We start from the raw sequence: 18,615 nt of genomic DNA, 5'->3' as shown, positions 1-18,615 counted from the left end.
TGTTTGGTTTGAGGAGATGTATTGGTCGTTGTACAGTATGTGCCTCTGGGGTTTTTGTGTGGCATTCTGAAACCCACTCTTCGCTCTCTCTTACTATGCAGTCTGAATGTTCTTTTTTTAACGTCATACTACACAGCAGCTGTTCCAGCCACGCATGACCAGCCAACTGTGTTATTTTAACAATAGTCCTCCCCTTAGGCTAGACTTTGCCAAGGGGGATTAGTATTTTATATCACTTCTGACATTCTGCTGGATAGCTCCAGTTTCTGTGGTGGGATGAGCCGTTTTCAGCACAACTTCCACGGGTGTTGTGACCCTCGCCTCATTGAGGGACTTTGGCTGTACACCGTTTCACTCGGCTAACCACGTTGCGCCGTTTCTCGGCATTCACTCAAGTTTTTTTAACTTCACCCCACTCCATTTTTGCTAATGACAGCAATTATCGATTGCCAGTGGGAAGGATGGCACCAGCCTAAACCTTTCCCCCCTCCCCCGCCTAAACCCTTCCTATTTATCCGTCAATAGATAGAATGTTGTGTGGCATCAGACCTCTACCTGGAAAGGCTTTCACTTGTTATCCCTCTCCTCCCCCTAGTATGCTCTCTGCTTATTAGGCCAAGTTAATGAAATGCTCCTTTAAGAGCGATGGGAAAGAAAAACATGCTGGCTCCAGGCCGCTGCCTGGCCTTGTTGGGTTTCAAAACACTAGCTCCTGTTGCCTAGACAGCCAATTGGCCAGCACGACCCACAAAAGGCCACATTTGGTGATCAGATCTCCAGGCTTTGAAGGACCTTCTGGATGGACCATGCTAGATTGTGTGTGTGTGTGTGACCATCAGATGTAAGACTTATTGGCTCGACAGTCCAATCATCCAATCATGCAGTGCTATCACTTGTCAGAAAACCTGTCCTCTGCATTATCTGTTTGACAGCAGCTGTCTGTGCATTAAACATGCATTCATGTAATGATGCACTCCTAGATAGTTTTGTTTCCCCTCTTGCGTTAGCATGGGGTTGTTCCATGTCATTTCAACAAGCCATGACACCCCCCATCTCAGATTGTTCTGAAATCATTTCTGTGGCTAGAAACAGGTCAAATTAGCATTCCGCAACATTTAAAAAAAATATATAACTTGATCTCTGAGAAATTAAGCTAATTGATTGCACGCAAATTGGCTATTTTAATTTATAGAAATCATAAAATATTCAATAAATATTGTACCTAACATCCGATTTGGACCAAACCTTTTTCAAACATTGAGTACATGAGGAATCCTAAGAAATTGTCAAAAGCCAACCACGGCTTTTGAAGTTGTTAGACATGAAGTGTGAAAATGCCAATATAGATACCATTGATTTGCATTGAATTTGTGACACATGCTAAAAAGTTAGCATTTGAAACAAAGGACAACAAAACCAACACATGGAGTGTTGTCATACCTTTTCAATAGACTGTCAAAATCCTCTTCCATGTGCTTTCTGAGGTGGAGCGACACTAGGTCTTTTACTTGGAATTTTTCCTATTTTAATTATTCAATAGCTCAGATGACAAAAATGTGTCTTCATTGATCATATCGGAACAGAATAGTGGTTTAGTTGGTCTGGAAAACAATGTCTGCCAAACAGGTATGTTCGTTTCGAGGTTGAAGGCCATCATAAGGGTTTCCTTAACATCAAACGTTTCACAGATTGCCTTGTTGCACAGTATTGACATCTGGTAAGAAGATGGCAATATCAATGTGCATTCCTCTCAATAATAACCTCCTCGACCTGCCTGCTTTGAACTGGCCTCCATGCAGGGGATACTGCAACACTTGCTAGCGGCTAACAATTATTTCACTTCCTCTGTTCTATCTTGTTTTGAATGACAATGCTATCCATATTTGAACATTGTTGTGTGCCTCACACAGTTCCAAATGGAGTTGTCACTTAAATTCAGCTGAGTGAAACTTGGCAGACTTTAGGCTTGAATGAGCAGTAAGATTTTTTTTTAAAATGTCAGCTGATTTCTAAGGAGATTATCACATTGGCCATCTTGTTATCTGCCCTGTGCAGATGCTAACCACGAGGCGGCGGCGGAGGCTATCGAGAACATGGCGGATGCCGTCACACACGCCAGATTCGTAGGGACGGACCCCGCCAGCGATGAAGTAGTGCTGATGAAAATCCTACAGGTAAACGTGCACCAGACGATCATCAATCAAACAAGCTCAAGGCCTCCATCTCAAATGTCACCCTTTTCCCAGTTTACAGTAGTGCACATATTAGACACTGCACTATATGGGGAATGGGTTGTCATTTGAAACTTTCTACAAGTGTATTACATGCATGAATACCCTGGCTGGATTCCCTTTGAGGTTGAACATTTACTGTATGATGGCATACCTCGTAAACAGAGGAGGCTGGTGGGAGGAGCTGTAGGAGGATGGGCTCGTTGTAATGGCTGGAATAGAATAAATGGACGGTGTCAAATGAGGTTTCCATGTGTTTGATTCCGAACATTCCATTCCAGGCATTACAATGAGCCTGTCCTCCTCTGCTCGCAAAAGCCCATGTGGAACTGAGGTGGCAACCCTGAATGTTACGCATGCACACACTCGCATGTATACACACTGTCTCTGCCTTGACAGGTCCTGAGGACTTTGCTGCTCACGCCCGTAGGAGCCCACCTGACCAACGAGTCTGTGTGTGAGATCATGCAGTCGTGTTTCCGCATCTGCTTCGAGATGCGCCTCAGCGGTGAGTTCTCCATCTCAGTAATTCTCCCAGTGATTGATGCACCTGGAAGGAACTGCAGCTAGTCCACATGCTTTGCTATAAAGACACACAGCTGTATTTTATGAAGCTTTTCCAGGGGAAAAATTCTGGAACTCATGTATATGAACCTGATTTTCACGTTTAGCTTCCATGGTCTCCGGAATCCTCATCACTCCAGCCTAACATTTTGATGAGCTCTACCATTCAACTACAACTCTCACCCCCTCCAGACCTTCAGGCGTTAGTAGTTCACTAACGCCCCCCTTACCCCCCAACCCTCCCTCAGTCCCTGAGCTGTGCTTTAATAAAATGCCCTCCTTATCCAGGCCAAACATAGACATACAAGAGGTCCCAGCCTGGCCTCTTTCCTCTTGTCCTCTGGGCTCTAATGGCACCTCCTCTGTTTGTTTTGCCCTCTTCACAGAGCTCCTGAGGAAATCAGCCGAACACACACTGGTGGACATGGTGCAGCTGCTGTTTTCCAGGTGACGGGAAGGGTGGGGAGATATATGTGTGTGTGAGACAAGCCCAAGCCTCCACACCGTACACTGGGACTGGAAAACTTCAGGAAATTAACTTCCAGTTTGTCCATAGAGAACCCTTTCAATTAGGATATTGGATTAGAGCGCCTACCATGAAAACCACTGGGAGGGAAAGTTGTAGGGTTAGGGCTTACCTCACTGTGCTGTGTGTAAATTACAAGTCTGTTTAATTTTACAAGTTGCTTCATAATCAATGTCTGACTTTTTAGTATGAAGGTCATTTGGTGAACTTAAACTCCAACTGAAAATCCCAGTCCTCGTCATCAGACCATGTTAAAGCGCCAATGATAATCATTCAAGCTTTTTTATGCAAAAGTCAGTTAACCATCTACTAATAATGGTATAATCCCTGTCAAGCCTCAATTGGAATTATCATTAAATACAATGCCTTCAGAACGTTTTCATACCCCTTGACTTTTTCCACATTTTGTTGTTACAGCCTGAATTTAAAATTGATTAAATTTAGATTTTGTCACTGGCCTACACACAATACCCCATAATGTTAGTGGAATAATGTTTTGTTTTCTTTACATTTTTATAAATTCATAAAAAATGAAAAGCTGAATTGTCTTGAGTCTATGTATTTAACCAATTTTTTTTTATTGCAAGCCTAAATACACTACATGACCAAAAGTATCTGGACACCTGCTTGTCGAACATCTCATTCCAAAATTATGGGCATTAAAATGGAGTTGGTCCCTTTTTTGCTGCTATAACCGCCTCCACTCTTCTGGGAAGGCTTTTCACTAGACGTTGGAACATTAGTGCAGGAACTTCACATTCAGCCACTAGCCTTAGTGAGGTCGGGCACTGATGATGGGCGATTAGGTGTGGCTCACAGTCGCCGTTCCAATTCACCCCAAAGGTGTTTGATGGGGTTGAGGTCAGGGCTCTGTGCAGGCTAGTCAAGTTCTTCCAGACCGATCTCGACAAACCATTTCTGTTTGGACCTCGCTTTGTGCACGGGGGGCATTGTCATGCCGAAACAGGAAAGGGCCTTACCCAAAGTTGGAAGCACAGAATTGTCTAGAATGTCATTGTATGCTGTAGCGTTAAGATTTCCATTCAGCGGAACTAAGGGGCTTATCCCGAACCATGAAAAACAGCCACAGACCATTATTCCTCCTCCACCAAACTTTACAGTTGGTACTAGGTAGTGTTCTCCTGGCATCCGCCAAACCCAGATTTGTCAGTCGAACTGCGAGAGAGCATGTTTCCACTGCTCCAGAGTCTAATGGCGGTGAGCTTTACACCACTCCAGCTGATGCTTGGCATTGCACATGATGATCTTAAGCTTATGTGTGGCTGCTCGGCCATGGAAACCCATTTCATGAATCTCCCGACGAACCGCTCTTGTGCTGTGTTGCAACCGAGGACAGGGGATTTTTACGCACTACGCACTTCAGCACATGGCGGTCATATTCTGTGAGCTTGTGTGAGCTACCACTTCACAGCTGAGCTGTTGTTACTTCTAGAAGTTTCCACTTCAAAATAACAGCACTTAAAGTTGACCGGGACAGCTCTAGCAGGGCAGAAATTTGATGAACTGATTTGTTGGAAAGGTGGCATGTTGAAAGTCACGAAGCTCTTCAGTAATGCCATTCTACTGTCAATGTTTGTCTTTGGAGATTGCATGGCTGTGTGCTCGATTTTATACACCTGTCAGCAACGGGGGTTGCTGAAATGGACGAATCCACTAATTTGAAGGGGTGTCCACATACTTTTGTATATATTGCATTCGGAGAGTATTCAGCCCCCTTTACTTTTTCCACAGCCTTATTCGAAAGTGGATAAAAATAAAAAAAATCCTCATCAATCTACAAACAATAACCGATAATGATAAAGCAAAACAGGTTTTTAGAAATGTTTGCACATTTATAAAAAAATAAAAAACATATTTACATAAGTATTCAGACCCTTTGCTATGAGACTTGAAATTGAGCTCAGGTGCATCCTGTTTCCATTGATCACCCATGAGGTTGAAGGAATTGTCTGTAGAGCTCCGAGATGACAGGATTGGGTCAAATCACAGATTTGGGGAAGGGTACCAAAAAATGTCTGCAGCATTGAAGGTCCCCAAGAACACAGTGGCCTCCATTCTTAAATGAAAGAAGTTTGGAACAACCAAGGCTCTTCCTAGAGCTTCCTGGTCACTCTGACAGAGCTCCAGAGTTCCTCTGTGGAGATAGGAGAACCTTCCAGAAGGACAATCATCTCAGCAGCACTCCACCAATCAGGCCTTTATGGCAGTGGTCAGACTTCAGTAAAAGGCAAATAACAGCTCGCTTGGAGTTTGCCAAAAGGACTCTGACCATGAGAAACAAGATTCTCTGGTCTGATGAAACCAAGATTGAACTCTTTGGCCTGAATGTCAAGCGGCACGTCTGGAGGAAACATGGCACCATCCCTGTGGTGAAGCATGGTGGTGGCAGCATCATGCTATGGGGATGTTTTTCCGTGGCAGTGACTGGGAGACTAGTCAGGATTGAAGGAAAGATGAGTGGAGCAAAGTACAGAGAGATCCTTGATGAAAACCTGCTCCAGAGCCCACAAGACCTCAGACTGGGGCGAAGGTTCACCTTCCAGGACAACGAATCTAAGTACACAGCGAAGACGATGCAGGAGTGGTTTCGGGACAAGTCTCTGAGTGCCCTTGAGTGACCCAGCCAGAGCCCGGATCTAACATCTCTGGAGAGACCTGAAAATAGCTGTTTCAGCGACGCTCCTCATCAAACCTGACAGAGCTTGAGAGGATCTGCAGAGAAGAATGGACAAAACTCCCCAAATATAGGTGTGCCAAGCTTGTAGCGTCATACCCAAGAAGCCTCAAGGCTGTTATCGCTGCCGAAGGTGCTTTAACAAAGTACTAAGTAAAGGGTCTGAATACTTATTTAATTTTAAAAAGATTTTAAAAATGTATTTTGAATTCTCATGTAGTATTGTGTGTAGATTAATTAAGGCGGGAAACTGTTAAATACATTTTAGAGTAAGGCTGTAACGTAACAAAATGTGGAAAAAGTAGTGGTCTGAATACTTTCCGAATGCACTGTATAGTGTAAGTTCAGGAGTTAACTTAACAAGTCACATAATATGTTACATGGACACTCACTGTATGCTATCATAGTGTTAAACATATATTTTTTTAAATAACTACCTCGTCTCTGTAACCAACGCAAACAATTTTCTGTAAGGTCCCTCAGTTGAACAGTGAATTTCAAATATGGATTCAACCAGAAAGACCAGGGAGGTTTTCCAATGCCTCGCGAAGAAGGGAACCTATTGGTAGATTAAGAAAAAAAGCAGACATTGAATATCCCTTTGAGCGTGGTGAAGTTATTACATTTTGGATGGTGTGTCAATACTCCCAGTCACTACAAAGATACAGGTGTCCTTCCTAACGCAGTTGCCGGAGAGGAAGGAAACCGCTCAGGGATTTCACCATGAGGCCAATGGTGACTTTAAAACAGTTAGTGTTTAATGGCTGTGATAGGAGAAAACTGGTTGGATCAACAGCATTGTAGTTACTCCACAATACTAACCTAATTGACAGAGTGAAAAGGAAGCCTGTACAGAATAAAAATATTCCAACACATGCGTCTTGTTTTTGTAACAAGGCATTAAAGTAATTCTGCAAAAAATGTGACAAAGAAATTCACTTTTTGTCCTGGAATACAATGTGTTATGTTTGGTGCGAATCCAATACAACATATTACTGAGTACCACTCTCCATATTTTAAACTATGGCTGCATTATGTTATGGGATGCTTGTAATTGTTGACTGGGGAGTTTTTCCAGAATAATAAAATGGAATGGAGCTAAGCATAGGCAAAATCCTAGAGGACAACCAGGTTGTCTGCTTTCCACCAGACACTGGAAGGTGAATACACCTTTTAGCAGGACAATAACCTAAAATGCCAGCCCAAATCTACATTGGAGTTGCTTACCAAGAAGACAGTGAATGTTCCTGAGTGGCCTAGTTACAGTTTTGACTTAAATCTGTTTGAAAATCTTTGGCAAGACCTGAAAATGTTTTTTTTTTAGTAAAGATCAACAACCAATTTTACTCAAAGATATTTGAAAAGAATAATGGGCAATCCAGTTGTGGAAAGCTCTTAGAGACTTACCCAGAAAGACTCACAGCAGTAATCACTGCCAAAGGTGATTCTGACATGGGGTTGAATACTTATCTAATCAAGATATATTAGTGTTTTATTTTTCAGGATTTTTATTTTATTTTTTACAAATGTCATTTTTCTTCCACTTTGACATTGCAGAGTGTTTTGTGTAGATCGCTAACAGAAAATTACAATTACATCCATTTTAATCCCACTTTGTAACACAACAAAATGTGTGAATACTTTCTGAAGGCATTGTACATTAACGTATTCGGCGACACTTAGCGTCTTAATTTCCCTCTGCATTCAGAGGTCAACAGGGCGCCGGTCCACTAATGCAATAACATGATTCTCTACCGACTTCAGCATAGTAGGGAAGCATGCCACATCGCTCCCCCCACCCCCTGTCCCAGAGGCCCGTACATTAGACTTCCAGTCACATCGTCTCACAGACGAGTGGATGAGCCTGCAGTGCGCCAGACTGTATGATCTGCATATAGATGAAGAAGAGCGTCTCCCCCATAAACACACACAGAATTAGCATGGCCAGTAATCCTGCCAGAAATGATCATAAAACCAACCGGAATAGAGTCGTCTCATTCTCTAAATGTATTACGCCCCCCCCTCCCCTCGCCACCTCAAGAATAAACAGAGCTCAAAACAAAGTCACGGTGTAATTCTCTCTTGGAGGCGCATGGATCTCAGATGAGGCTATTTGATGCAGGATTTGTTAAGAAACGTGGTGTCTTTCACAGTAGAGCCCGTTGATATCGCTAAGTCACCATCAGGACATTCTTTGTGTATTTGTGTCGTCGTTGGGAGTTGTGTGTCATGCACTGCAGCAGCTTGTTATCATATCTCTTACAACACAGTTTACTAGTTGTCGGATATGCAAATAGAAATGAATGACAGCCATTGTAGCGGCAGGTAGCCTAGTGGTTAGGACTAGTAACCAAAAGTTTGCAAGATCGAGTCCCCGAGCTGACAAGGTAAAGAATCAGTCGTTCTGCCCCTGAACCAGACAGTTAACCCACTGTTCCTAGGCCGTCATTGAAAATAAGAATTTGTTCTTAACTGACTTGCCTCGTTAAATAAAGGTCAAATAAAAGGTGCGTCCATGGTGAAAAAATGAAGGCCTGTTATTACAACTCTCCTTCCCACAACAACGTGCGAGTACGTTAAGGATGGCTATTACGTAGACCCCCCCCCCCCCCCCCCCCTCTTGTCCGCAGCTCATCCATAATAAAGACGTAAGAGCCTTGGGCAGCCCGGGCATAATGAGCAGTGGATCTCATTGAGTGCTCAGGAGGAGGCTTAGATTGCCTACTGAAAGTATTATGAATGTTAATCTGTTGGACTCACAGATCATCCAATAATCGAGCTTGCAAGACAACACTCTATTAACGCAGAGTTAACGTCGGGGGGGGCCCCCATCTCCGTGTGTGTGTGTGTGTGTGTGTGGTAGCCAGTGACATCTCATTCGCCGCAAAGCCCAAGAGTCCACAAAGCACAGGGCTCTCGGACAGTGTGTGCGGAGTAGAAACATTACGCTGGACAGCTCATCTCGTCAAGCCACTGAGAAGCTGATCTGGGTTTGGGATGGAAATGCAGGGCCGTCAGACAGATTGCTTCTGTCAGCCTTGTGCCTTATAAGCATTGGTCTCTCTGTGTTTATGGTTATTTTCATGGAGCTTTGGTTAGTTTAACAAGCTTTGTTTAGCAGTTGTCAACTTCTACACCAGCTGTTTTGATTTTACTGTCTGCAAGCCTTTGGGGGATTTAATTGAATTTCATCTAAGATGACAAACAATTTTCCGTTCTTTGTCCCTGCTTGGATATTGACATGCATGTGGTTACACAATACAGATTTTATTTTCAGTGTGGCGTTAATGACTGAGTCTCCATGTTAGTCTAAACTGCGATATTCAAGTACTGCCCTTTGGTATTATACAGTTTGCAAGGGCTTTACGCCTTCTGTGCTCTTAATGGCCATGTACTCTTATAATCGCCACCGGGCACAGCCAGAAGAGGACTGGCCACCCCTTAGAGCCTGGTTTCTTCCTGGGTTCAAGTCTTTCTAGGGAGTTTTTCCTGGCCTCTGTGCTTCTGCATTGCTTACTCTCTATGGTTTTAGGATCAGTTTCTTCATAAACACTTTGTGACGACTGCTGATGTGAAAAGGGTTTTATAACTGCATTTCATTTGATTGATTGCTCTAGCTCTACATATAAAAGTGACTCAACTTCAAATATCCGCTGAAAACGGAAACTGCTTTGTTGGTGTGGATAACAGGTTTCCTGTCGACTCACGGTGGCTGAATGAATGAATGACCTTGAATTGACGGTTGAGTTTGAGAAGGCACAGGAACTCAACGTAGAGGGAGGAGAGGACAGGGCAATGTATCACATAGCTACATTAATGAATGTACAGTGCCTTGCGAAAGTATTCGGCCCCCTTGAACTTTGACCTCTTGCCACATTTCAGGCTTCAAACATAAAGATATAAAACTGTATTTTTTTGTGAAGAATCAACAACAAGTGGGACACATGAAGTGGAACGACATTTATTGGATATTTCAAACTTTTTTAACAAATCAAAAACTGAAAAATTGGGCGTGCAAAATTATTCAGCCCCCTTAAGTTAATACTTTGTAGCTCCACCTTTTGCTGCGATTACAGCTGTAAGTCGCTTGGGGTATGTCTCTATCAGTTTTGCACATCGAGAGACTGACATTTTTTCCCATTCCTCCTTGCAAAACAGCTCGAGCTCAGTGAGGTTGGATGGAGAGCATTTGTGAACAGCAGTTTTCAGTTCTTTCCACAGATTCTTGATTGGATTCAGGTCTGGACTTTGACTTGGCCATTCTAACACCTGGATATGTTTATTTTTGAACCATTCCATTGTAGATTTTGCTTTATGTTTTGGATCATTGTCTTGTTGGAAGACAAATCTCCGTCCCAGTCTCAGGTCTTTTGCAGACTCCATCAGGTTTTCTTCCAGAATGGTCCTGTATTTGGCTCCATCCATCTTCCCATCAATTTTAACCATCTTCCCTGTCCCTGCTGAAGAAAAGCAGGCCCAAACCATGATGCTGCCACCACCATGTTTGACAGTGGGGATGGTGTGTTCAGCTGTGTTGCTTTTACGCCAAACATAACGTTTTGCATTGTTGCCAAAAAGTTCAATTTTGGTTTCATCTGACCAGAGCACCTTCTTCCACATGTTTGGTGTGTCTACCAGGTGGCTTGTGGCAAACTTTAAACAACACTTTTTATGGATATCTTTAAGAAACGGCTTTCTTCTTGCCACTCTTCCATAAAGGCCAGATTTGTGCAATATACGACTGATTGTTGTCCTATGGACAGAGTCTCCCACCTCAGCTGTAGATCTCTGCAGTTCATCCAGAGTGATCATGGGCCTCTTGGCTGCATCTCTGATCAGTCTTCTCCTTGTATGAGCTGAAAGTTTAGAGGGACGGCCAGGTCTTGGTAGATTTGCAGTGGTCTGATACTCCTTCCATTTCAATATTATCGCTTGCACAGTGCTCCTTGGGATGTTTAAAGCTTGGGAAATCTTTTTGTATCCAAATCCGGCTTTAAACTTCTTCACAACAGTATCTCGGACCTGCCTGGTGTGTTCCTTGTTCTTCATGATGCTCTCTGCGCTTTTAACGGACCTCTGAGACTATCACAGTGCAGGTGCATTTATACGGAGACTTGATTACACACAGGTGGATTGTATTTATCATCATTAGTCATTTAGGTCAACATTGGATCATTCAGAGATCCTCACTGAACTTCTGGAGAGAGTTTGCTGCACTGAAAGTAAAGGGGCTGAATAATTTTGCACGCCCAATTTTTCAGTTTTTGATTTGTTAAAAAAGTTTGAAATATCCGATAAATGTCGTTCCACTTCATGATTGTGTCCCACTTGTTGTTGATTCTTCACAAAAAAATACAGTTTTATATCTTTATGTTTGAAGCCTGAAATGTGGCAAAAGGTTGCTAAGTTCAAGGGGGCCGAATACTTTCGCAAGGCACTGTATAAGTCTGATAATTGACATCCCCCCTCTCTTTTTTTTATAGACTACCCCAGTTTAAAGAGGAGGCCAAAAGTTTTGTGGGCGCCAACATGAAGAAGGTAAAATCAAATTAGGCTTAATGTTGAATGTGCCAGTACTGTCTGGCTATTACTGATTTTCTTGCATCACCCCCTCCCCTTTTCTCCTCCTGGTTCCTGTCATTCCCATGGTGCTGTGAATAATCATTGTACTCTACAGGGATGTCCACCGCAACAACACCTCTTTTTGCTAGGACTTTGCTCCCCCACGGCCAAAAAGAAAACTGTCAAAACAGTCCATAATAATATCTTGTCTTGACGTGTAGAATTGCAACTGCATACCCAATATGCCTTTCGCTCCCTCTGCTTCCACCCATCGTGTTGGCGTGCTTTTCCCAATATCACCGCCATCTCATTAAATGCTGCATTTTTTTTATTTATTTTTATTTGAGTTCCTCTTTACAAAATGCATATTTCCCTGTGTTCCCTCCCACAGATCCCATCCTGTATCCTGAACACACAGGATCTTATTTGTACAGAGCAGCCTAAAAACATCAATCAGAGGGGCTTAGAGAGGGTACTTGTTAAAAACACCTTTCGATTGGCTTTCAACGAGTGCATAGAAATAGGCCAGAATAGCATGGCTATCTGGAGTGAATGCATGAGTGCATTTTAGGGATATTTTAGCATTTTCTTGTAACCTGGGTTTAAAGGAATTTCATAAATTTCACATAAATTATTAACAACTTAAGAAGATATTTAATTATTTTGTGGTTAGATTATTTATTTTTATCCCACTCAATTAGATTTAATTTAAATGAAAATAAATACAGGTTAATGGTTTCAGGCTGTACGACAAATTACTTTATTTCAGACTGTTCATGTATTCATACCCATTTCTATATACAGTGCATTTGGAAAGAATTCAGACCCCTTCTCTCTGTCCACATTTTGTTACGTTGCGGCCTTATTGTAAAATCTGTTAAATGCATTGTTCTTTTCCTCATCAATCTACACACAATATCCCATAATGACAAAGCGAAAACAGGTTTTTAGAAATGTTTGCAAATTTATTAAAAATAAGAAACAGATACCTTATAAGTATTCAAATCCTTTGCTATGAAACTCCAAATTGAGCTCTGGTGCATCCTGTTTCCATTGATCATCCCTGAGATGTTTCTACAACTTGATTGGAGTTCGCTGCAAACGGAAACTGCTTTGGTAAATTCAATTGATTGGACATAATTTGGAAAGGCACCTGTCTATATAAGATCCCACAGTTGACAGTGCATGTCAGAGCAAAAACCAAGCCATGATGTCAAGGATGTGTCCGTAGGGCTCCGAGACAGGAGATGGTGTCCAGAAGGACAACCGTCTCCGCAGCACTCCAACAATCAGGCCTTTATGGTGGTGGTCAGACAGAAGCCACTCAGTAATAGGCACATGACAGCCGCTTGGAGTTTGCCAAAGGCACCTAAAGGACTCTGACCATGAGAAACAAAATTCTCAGGTCTGATGAAACCAAGATCTAACTATTTGGCCTGAATGCCAGGCGTCACGTCTGGAGGAAAAATGGCACCATCCCTGAGTTGAAGCATGGGGGTGGCAGCATCATGCTATAGGGATGTTTTTCAGTGGCAGGGACTGGGAGACTAGTCAGGATGAAGGGAGCAAAGTACAGAGAGATCATTGATGAAAACCTGCTCCAGAGCGCTCAGCACCTCAGACTGGGGCGAAGGTTTACCTTCCAAATGGACAATGACCCGAAGCACATAGCCAAGGCAACGCAGGACTGACTTCGGGATGTCTTTGAAAATCTTATAGTGGTCCAGCCAGAGCCCGGACTTGAACCCGATTTGAACATCTCTGTAGAGACCTGAAAATAGCTGTGCAGCGATGCTCCCCATCCAACCTGACAGAGCTTGAGAGGATCTGCAGAGAAGAATGGGAGAAACTCCCCAAATACAGATGTGCCAAGCTTGTAGCGTCATACCCGCGGAGACTCAAGGCTGTAATCGCTGCCAAAGGTGCTTCAACAAAGTACTGATTAAAGGGTCTGAATACTTACGTAAATGTGATATCTAAGTTTTTTTATTTTTAATAACTTTTCCAAAAATTATTAAAACCAGATTTTGCTTTGTCGTTATGGGGTATTGTGTGTAGATTGATGGGGGGAAGAAAACAATTGAATCAATTTTAGAATCAGGCTGTTATGTAATAATGTGGGGAAAAAGTCAAGGGGTCTGAATACTTTCCGAATGCACTGTATGCATCGTGTGGCTTGGATTGGACATTTCCCTGGCATTTCTGATTTAGCTTCATACCACAAACAGTAGAGAAGAACACAAGTGACACTTTTATTTCAGTCATACCCCATCAAACCTAGACTCCATGTGTACAAATACAAATGTTGATGGGCACCAGAAATGTCAGCTTGGGGCCTCCCGAGTGGCGCAGCGGTCTAAGTTACTGCATCAGTGCTAGAGGCGTCACTACAGAGCCGGGTTCAATCCCGGGCTGTATCACAACCGGCCGTGATCGGGAGTCCAATAGGGCAACGCAGAATTGGTTCAGCATCGTCCGGGTTAGGGGAGGGCTTGGCCGGGGGGGCTTTACTTGGCTCATTGCGCTCTAGCGACTCCTTGTGGTGGGCTGGGCACCTGCAGGCTGACTCCGGTCGTCAGTTGAACAGTGTTTCCTCGGACACATTGGTGCAGCCTGCTTCCGGTTAAGCGGCCGGTGTTAAGAAGCGCGGTTTGGCGAGTCGTGTTTTTCCAAGGACGCATGACTCGACCTTCACCTCCCGTGCCTGTTGGGGAGTTGCAGCAATAAGACAAGATCGAAATTGGGGTGTCAAAAAAATGTCAGCTTGAGCAGTTACAATGTGAAGTTTGCCGTTCTGTCTGATTGCCTGCGCTTCACTGTGCTGTCTGGTTTGGCCTGCTCATTTGTGAATGTCTCCGTATGGAGCCTGCCTGTGTCGACCCCCCCCCCCCCCCCCCCCGTAACCCGCTACCCTCTTCCCCAAACAAGCCCATCCCGGTGGGGTTTGCATGGTACTCTGTTTGAACCCCCCCCCCTACACCCTATGCATCACTGAGTGAGTTCCTTGTCTGTGTGCTGCTGCTGACATGTCGTCCATCACTAATCACGGGCACCTGCCCCCTTCTCTCCTGAGGCTTACAATATGTTGTGGAAAAACAAACGAGTGCAGGTAAGGAGATGACTGGTGACTCAGTTGGAGAATGACCATCCCTCCTCCTCATCTTCCCTGCCCCTCCTGTCCTCTTATTCTGAACCCACTAACCACCCACTTCTAAAGATTCATACACAATGCTAAGGAGCAATTTTTTTTAAACCAAAATACAATTTGCATATGTATTGATGTAGTTAGATTCATTATAAAGTGTTGGAGTACACTAACAAAACCATGCCATGACCTTTTTCATTGTGGCTGCTTGAATTTGTTTCTTGTGTTTAATCCTGTGGGACTTTTTGTTGAATTTTCTTATTCCACCTTCGTACAGATATTGTATCTTGCCATTGGGGTGACTGCTATGCAATCTCATCTGTTAGTAAACAGTGTTGTTTTTTCAGACGTCTGTGTATGACTTTCTGTTTTAAGACTGTGTTATACTGGGGCACTGTCCAAATACTGTATGGAAAAGGATCCTATTACCTTTAAAAGATTAACCTGATACCATCATCTGTACAATATATGATGATATTACAACACCCTCTAGCCAAGAGCACAGCCAGTGGTTTTGTGTATTTGTGTACTGACTGTGTGTGTTCTACCGGTTTTAGCTGAAGATGCGTGCTGGTGGGATGAGTGAGTCGTCAAAGTGGAAGAAGCAGAAGCGCTCGCCCCACCCCCCCCGCCACATGGTGCGAAGTGCCTCGGGCGGATTGGAGCAGGCCCCTACCACCACCCTCAGCAACAACAACCTCTCTGGTGAGACTCAATCTTGTAAACTCTAACTAAACTCTAACTCTACTAAACTAAAAAGAAACGTCCTCTCACTGTCAACTGCGTTTATTTTCAGCAATCTTAAGATGTGTAAATATTTTTATGAACATAACAAGATTCAACAACTGAGACATAAACTGAACAAGTTCCACAGACATGTGACTAACAGATATGGAATAATGTGTCGCTGAACAAAGGGGGGGTCAAAATCAAAAGTAACAGTCAGTATCTGGTGTGGCCACCAGCTGCATTATGGACTGCAGTGCATCTCCTCATGGACAGCACCAGATTTGCCAGTTCTTGCTGTGAGATGTTACCCTACTCTTCCACCAAGGCACCTGCAAGTTCCTGGACATTTCTGGGGGGAATGGCCCTAGCCCTCACCCTCCGATCCAACAGGTCCCAGACTTGCTCAATGGGATTGAGATCTGGGCTCTTCGCTGGCCATGGCAGAACAGTGACATTCCTGTTTTGCAGGAAATCACGCACAGAAAGAGCAGTATGGCTGGTGGCATTGTCATGCTGAAGGGCCATGTCAGGATGAGCCTGCAGGAAGGGTTCCACATGTGGGAGGAGGATGTCTTCCCTGTAAAGCACAGCATGGAGATTGCCTGCGATGACAACAAGCTCAGGCCGTTGATGCTGTGACACACCGATCCAGACCATGACGGACCCTCCACCTCCAAATCGATCCCACTCCAGAGTACAGGCCTCGGTGTAACGCTCATTCCTTCGACGATAAACGCGAATCCAGCCATCACCCCTGGTGAGACAAAACCGCGACTCGTCAGTGAAGAGCACTTTTTGCCAGTCCTGTCTGGTCCAGCGACGGTGGGTTTGTGCCCATAGGTGCCGATGATATCTGGTGAGGACCTGCCTTACAACAGGCCTACAAGCCCTGAGTCCAGCCTCTCTCAGCCTCTTGCGGACAGTCTGAGCACTGATGGAGGGATTGTGCTTTCCTGGTGTAACTCGGGCAGTTGTTGTAGCCATCCTGTACCTGTCCCGCAGGTGTGATGTACGGAGGTATTGATCCTTTGCAGGTGTTGTTACATGTGGTCTGCCACTGCGAGGACGATCAGCTGTCCATCCTGGCTCCTTGTAGCGCTGTCTTAGGCGTCTCACAGTACGGACATTGCGATTTATTTCCCTGGCCACATCTGCAGTCCTCATGCCTCCTTGCAGCATGCCTAAGACATGTTCACGCAGATGAGCAGGGACCCTGGGCATCTTTCTTTTGGTGTTTTTCAGAGTCAGTAGAAAGGCCTCTTTAGTGTCCTAAGTTTTCATAATAGTGACCTTAATTGCCTACCTTCTGTAAGCTGTTAGTATCTTAACGACCGTTCCACAGGTGCATGTTCATTAATTGTTTATGGTTAATTTAATTTAATTTAACAAGCATGGGGAAAAAGTGTGAAAAAAAAAATCTGTGAAGTTTAGATTCTTACGAATTATCTGTGAAAGGCAGGGCCCTGAAAAAGGGACTTTTTTTGTTGTTGAGTTTATGAACATTTTCTTTTCACACATTTTATTGTTTTTTCAGATCGTGTTAGAAACAAGATCGGTGGGATAGACATAGAAGGTATCTAAGGAAGGGCACAGACAGTCGGCCGATACTCGAACCCCTAAGTCGACCGCGTTGTAATAACCGGAAGACAGACAATTGATCAAACATTATCAATGCACCCCCCCCCCCCCCCCCCCCCCCCCGCCACACATCAATAACAAATGCCTCTTCGGTAAAGAACAGCTTAGAAAATCATATTTGGTCAAAGGGGGCTTCATTGTATGTCTCTATTAAACTTAAACCTCATAGATATATTAACATTTATACTGTCAAGCATTTTAAAGCGGAGAGATGAATAGCATGGATAAGTCTAGATGATCTTCAACAAAAAATGCTTATGTAGCTAACACAGGTCTGTGTGTTTCTACCAGGTGGTGTCCCATTCATTGAGCAGGATAATTTGTCTGCCTCAGACAGCGTGGCCTCCTCCATGTCCATCCCCACAGACAGTGGCCTGGACACCTGCTCCAAGGCCACCTCCAGAGAGGACCTGACAGACCTGGACCAGAGCAGCTCTGCCGCCACCACCCCTTCCACAGAGGCTGGACACCTGTACACTCAGGTGGGGGCGACACTGGAATCAGCTATGTTATGTCACTTTTTGCATATTCCTAGTCTTCGTTCGTGCTCATTAATGTTCATACGCTGATGTTTCTGTTTCCCCTGCCAGTCTGAGGGTAGGCAGGTGGAGCATGCCCAGTCAGCCTCGGTGGAGTCCATCCCTGAGGTCCTGGAGGACGGAGAATCTGTGACGGAGCATTCGGACTCAGCCTCATTACATGACATGGACTATGTCAACCCCCGAGGAGTCCGCTTCACACCACAGCAAACACAGAGAGACGGTGAGGATGGTGAGCCATCCCACCACCGCCAGCATTGTTTGGATTTCACCCTTTTCCACTTCGCATTTCACCTTGTGTGTCTCCTTATGTCTCTCCTCATGTCTCATCACGTCTCAACCCATGTCTCACAACTTGTCTCTGCGTGTCTCCTTTTATATCCCGTGTCTCACCCCAACCTGGCGTCTCACCCAAATGATGGCTTTGAATCCTCTCCTAACTGTCATGTTGTATTTTCCTAACCTCCCAGGTGCGGCTCTCATCCCCTACTCCCTGCCCTGTCTGCGGGAGCTCTTCCGCTTCCTCATCTCACTGACCAACCCCCATGACCGCCACAACACGGACGCCATGATGCACATGGGCCTGCAGTTGCTGACCGTGGCTCTGGAGGCGGCTCACATCGCCCCCTACCAGTCACTGCTGGGCCTGGTCAAAGACGAGCTCTGCAGACACCTCTTTCAGGTACTGTACACCACAGGTTTGTTCAGGAGGGGAAACTTCAATTGCGTCTGTTCAACACAATACAAGGTAACGACCGTGTTGTTTATTTCTATTTCAGTTGCTAAGTGTGGACCGTATGAACCTGTATGCCGCCTCCATCCGAGCGTGCTTCTTGCTCTTTGAGAGCATGCGAGGACATTTGAAGTTTCAGCTCGAGGTACTTGGGAGTGTTCATCTTTGCATTTGATATTGTCACAAGTGTTCACACACTAATGACTAGTTTGACACAACCACACACAAGCTGAGTCATGTTAAAAACCAGCAG

At 44.3% G+C, this 18,615-nt stretch overlaps 1 protein-coding gene across 4 annotated transcripts in view; it reads left to right on the top strand.

Moving 5' to 3' along the window:
* Nucleotides 1-18,615, top strand: part of LOC110502410 (Golgi-specific brefeldin A-resistance guanine nucleotide exchange factor 1) — a 125,220-nt gene that overhangs the window by 80,384 nt on the left and 26,221 nt on the right. For 2 of the 4 annotated variants that reach the window (XM_036959756.1, XM_036959754.1), the window contains exons 5-14: nt 2,056-2,174; nt 2,631-2,739; nt 3,182-3,242; nt 11,500-11,554; nt 11,970-12,050; nt 15,281-15,428; nt 17,382-17,572; nt 17,681-17,861; nt 18,100-18,311; nt 18,409-18,507. In XM_036959756.1, coding sequence (XP_036815651.1) covers nt 2,056-2,174; nt 2,631-2,739; nt 3,182-3,242; nt 11,500-11,554; nt 11,970-12,050; nt 15,281-15,428; nt 17,382-17,572; nt 17,681-17,861; nt 18,100-18,311; nt 18,409-18,507 — 1,256 coding nt within the window. The remainder of the gene's footprint in view (nt 1-2,055; nt 2,175-2,630; nt 2,740-3,181; nt 3,243-11,499; nt 11,555-11,969; nt 12,051-15,280; nt 15,429-17,381; nt 17,573-17,680; nt 17,862-18,099; nt 18,312-18,408; nt 18,508-18,615) is intronic. The other 2 variants (XM_036959755.1, XM_021580428.2) reach the window with 2 other exon arrangements.

The sequence above is a fragment of the Oncorhynchus mykiss genome, chromosome 23 (assembly GCF_013265735.2).
Source record: "Oncorhynchus mykiss isolate Arlee chromosome 23, USDA_OmykA_1.1, whole genome shotgun sequence".
Classification (NCBI taxonomy): domain Eukaryota; kingdom Metazoa; phylum Chordata; class Actinopteri; order Salmoniformes; family Salmonidae; genus Oncorhynchus; species Oncorhynchus mykiss.
This window is presented reverse-complemented; position numbering and strand designations above follow the sequence as displayed.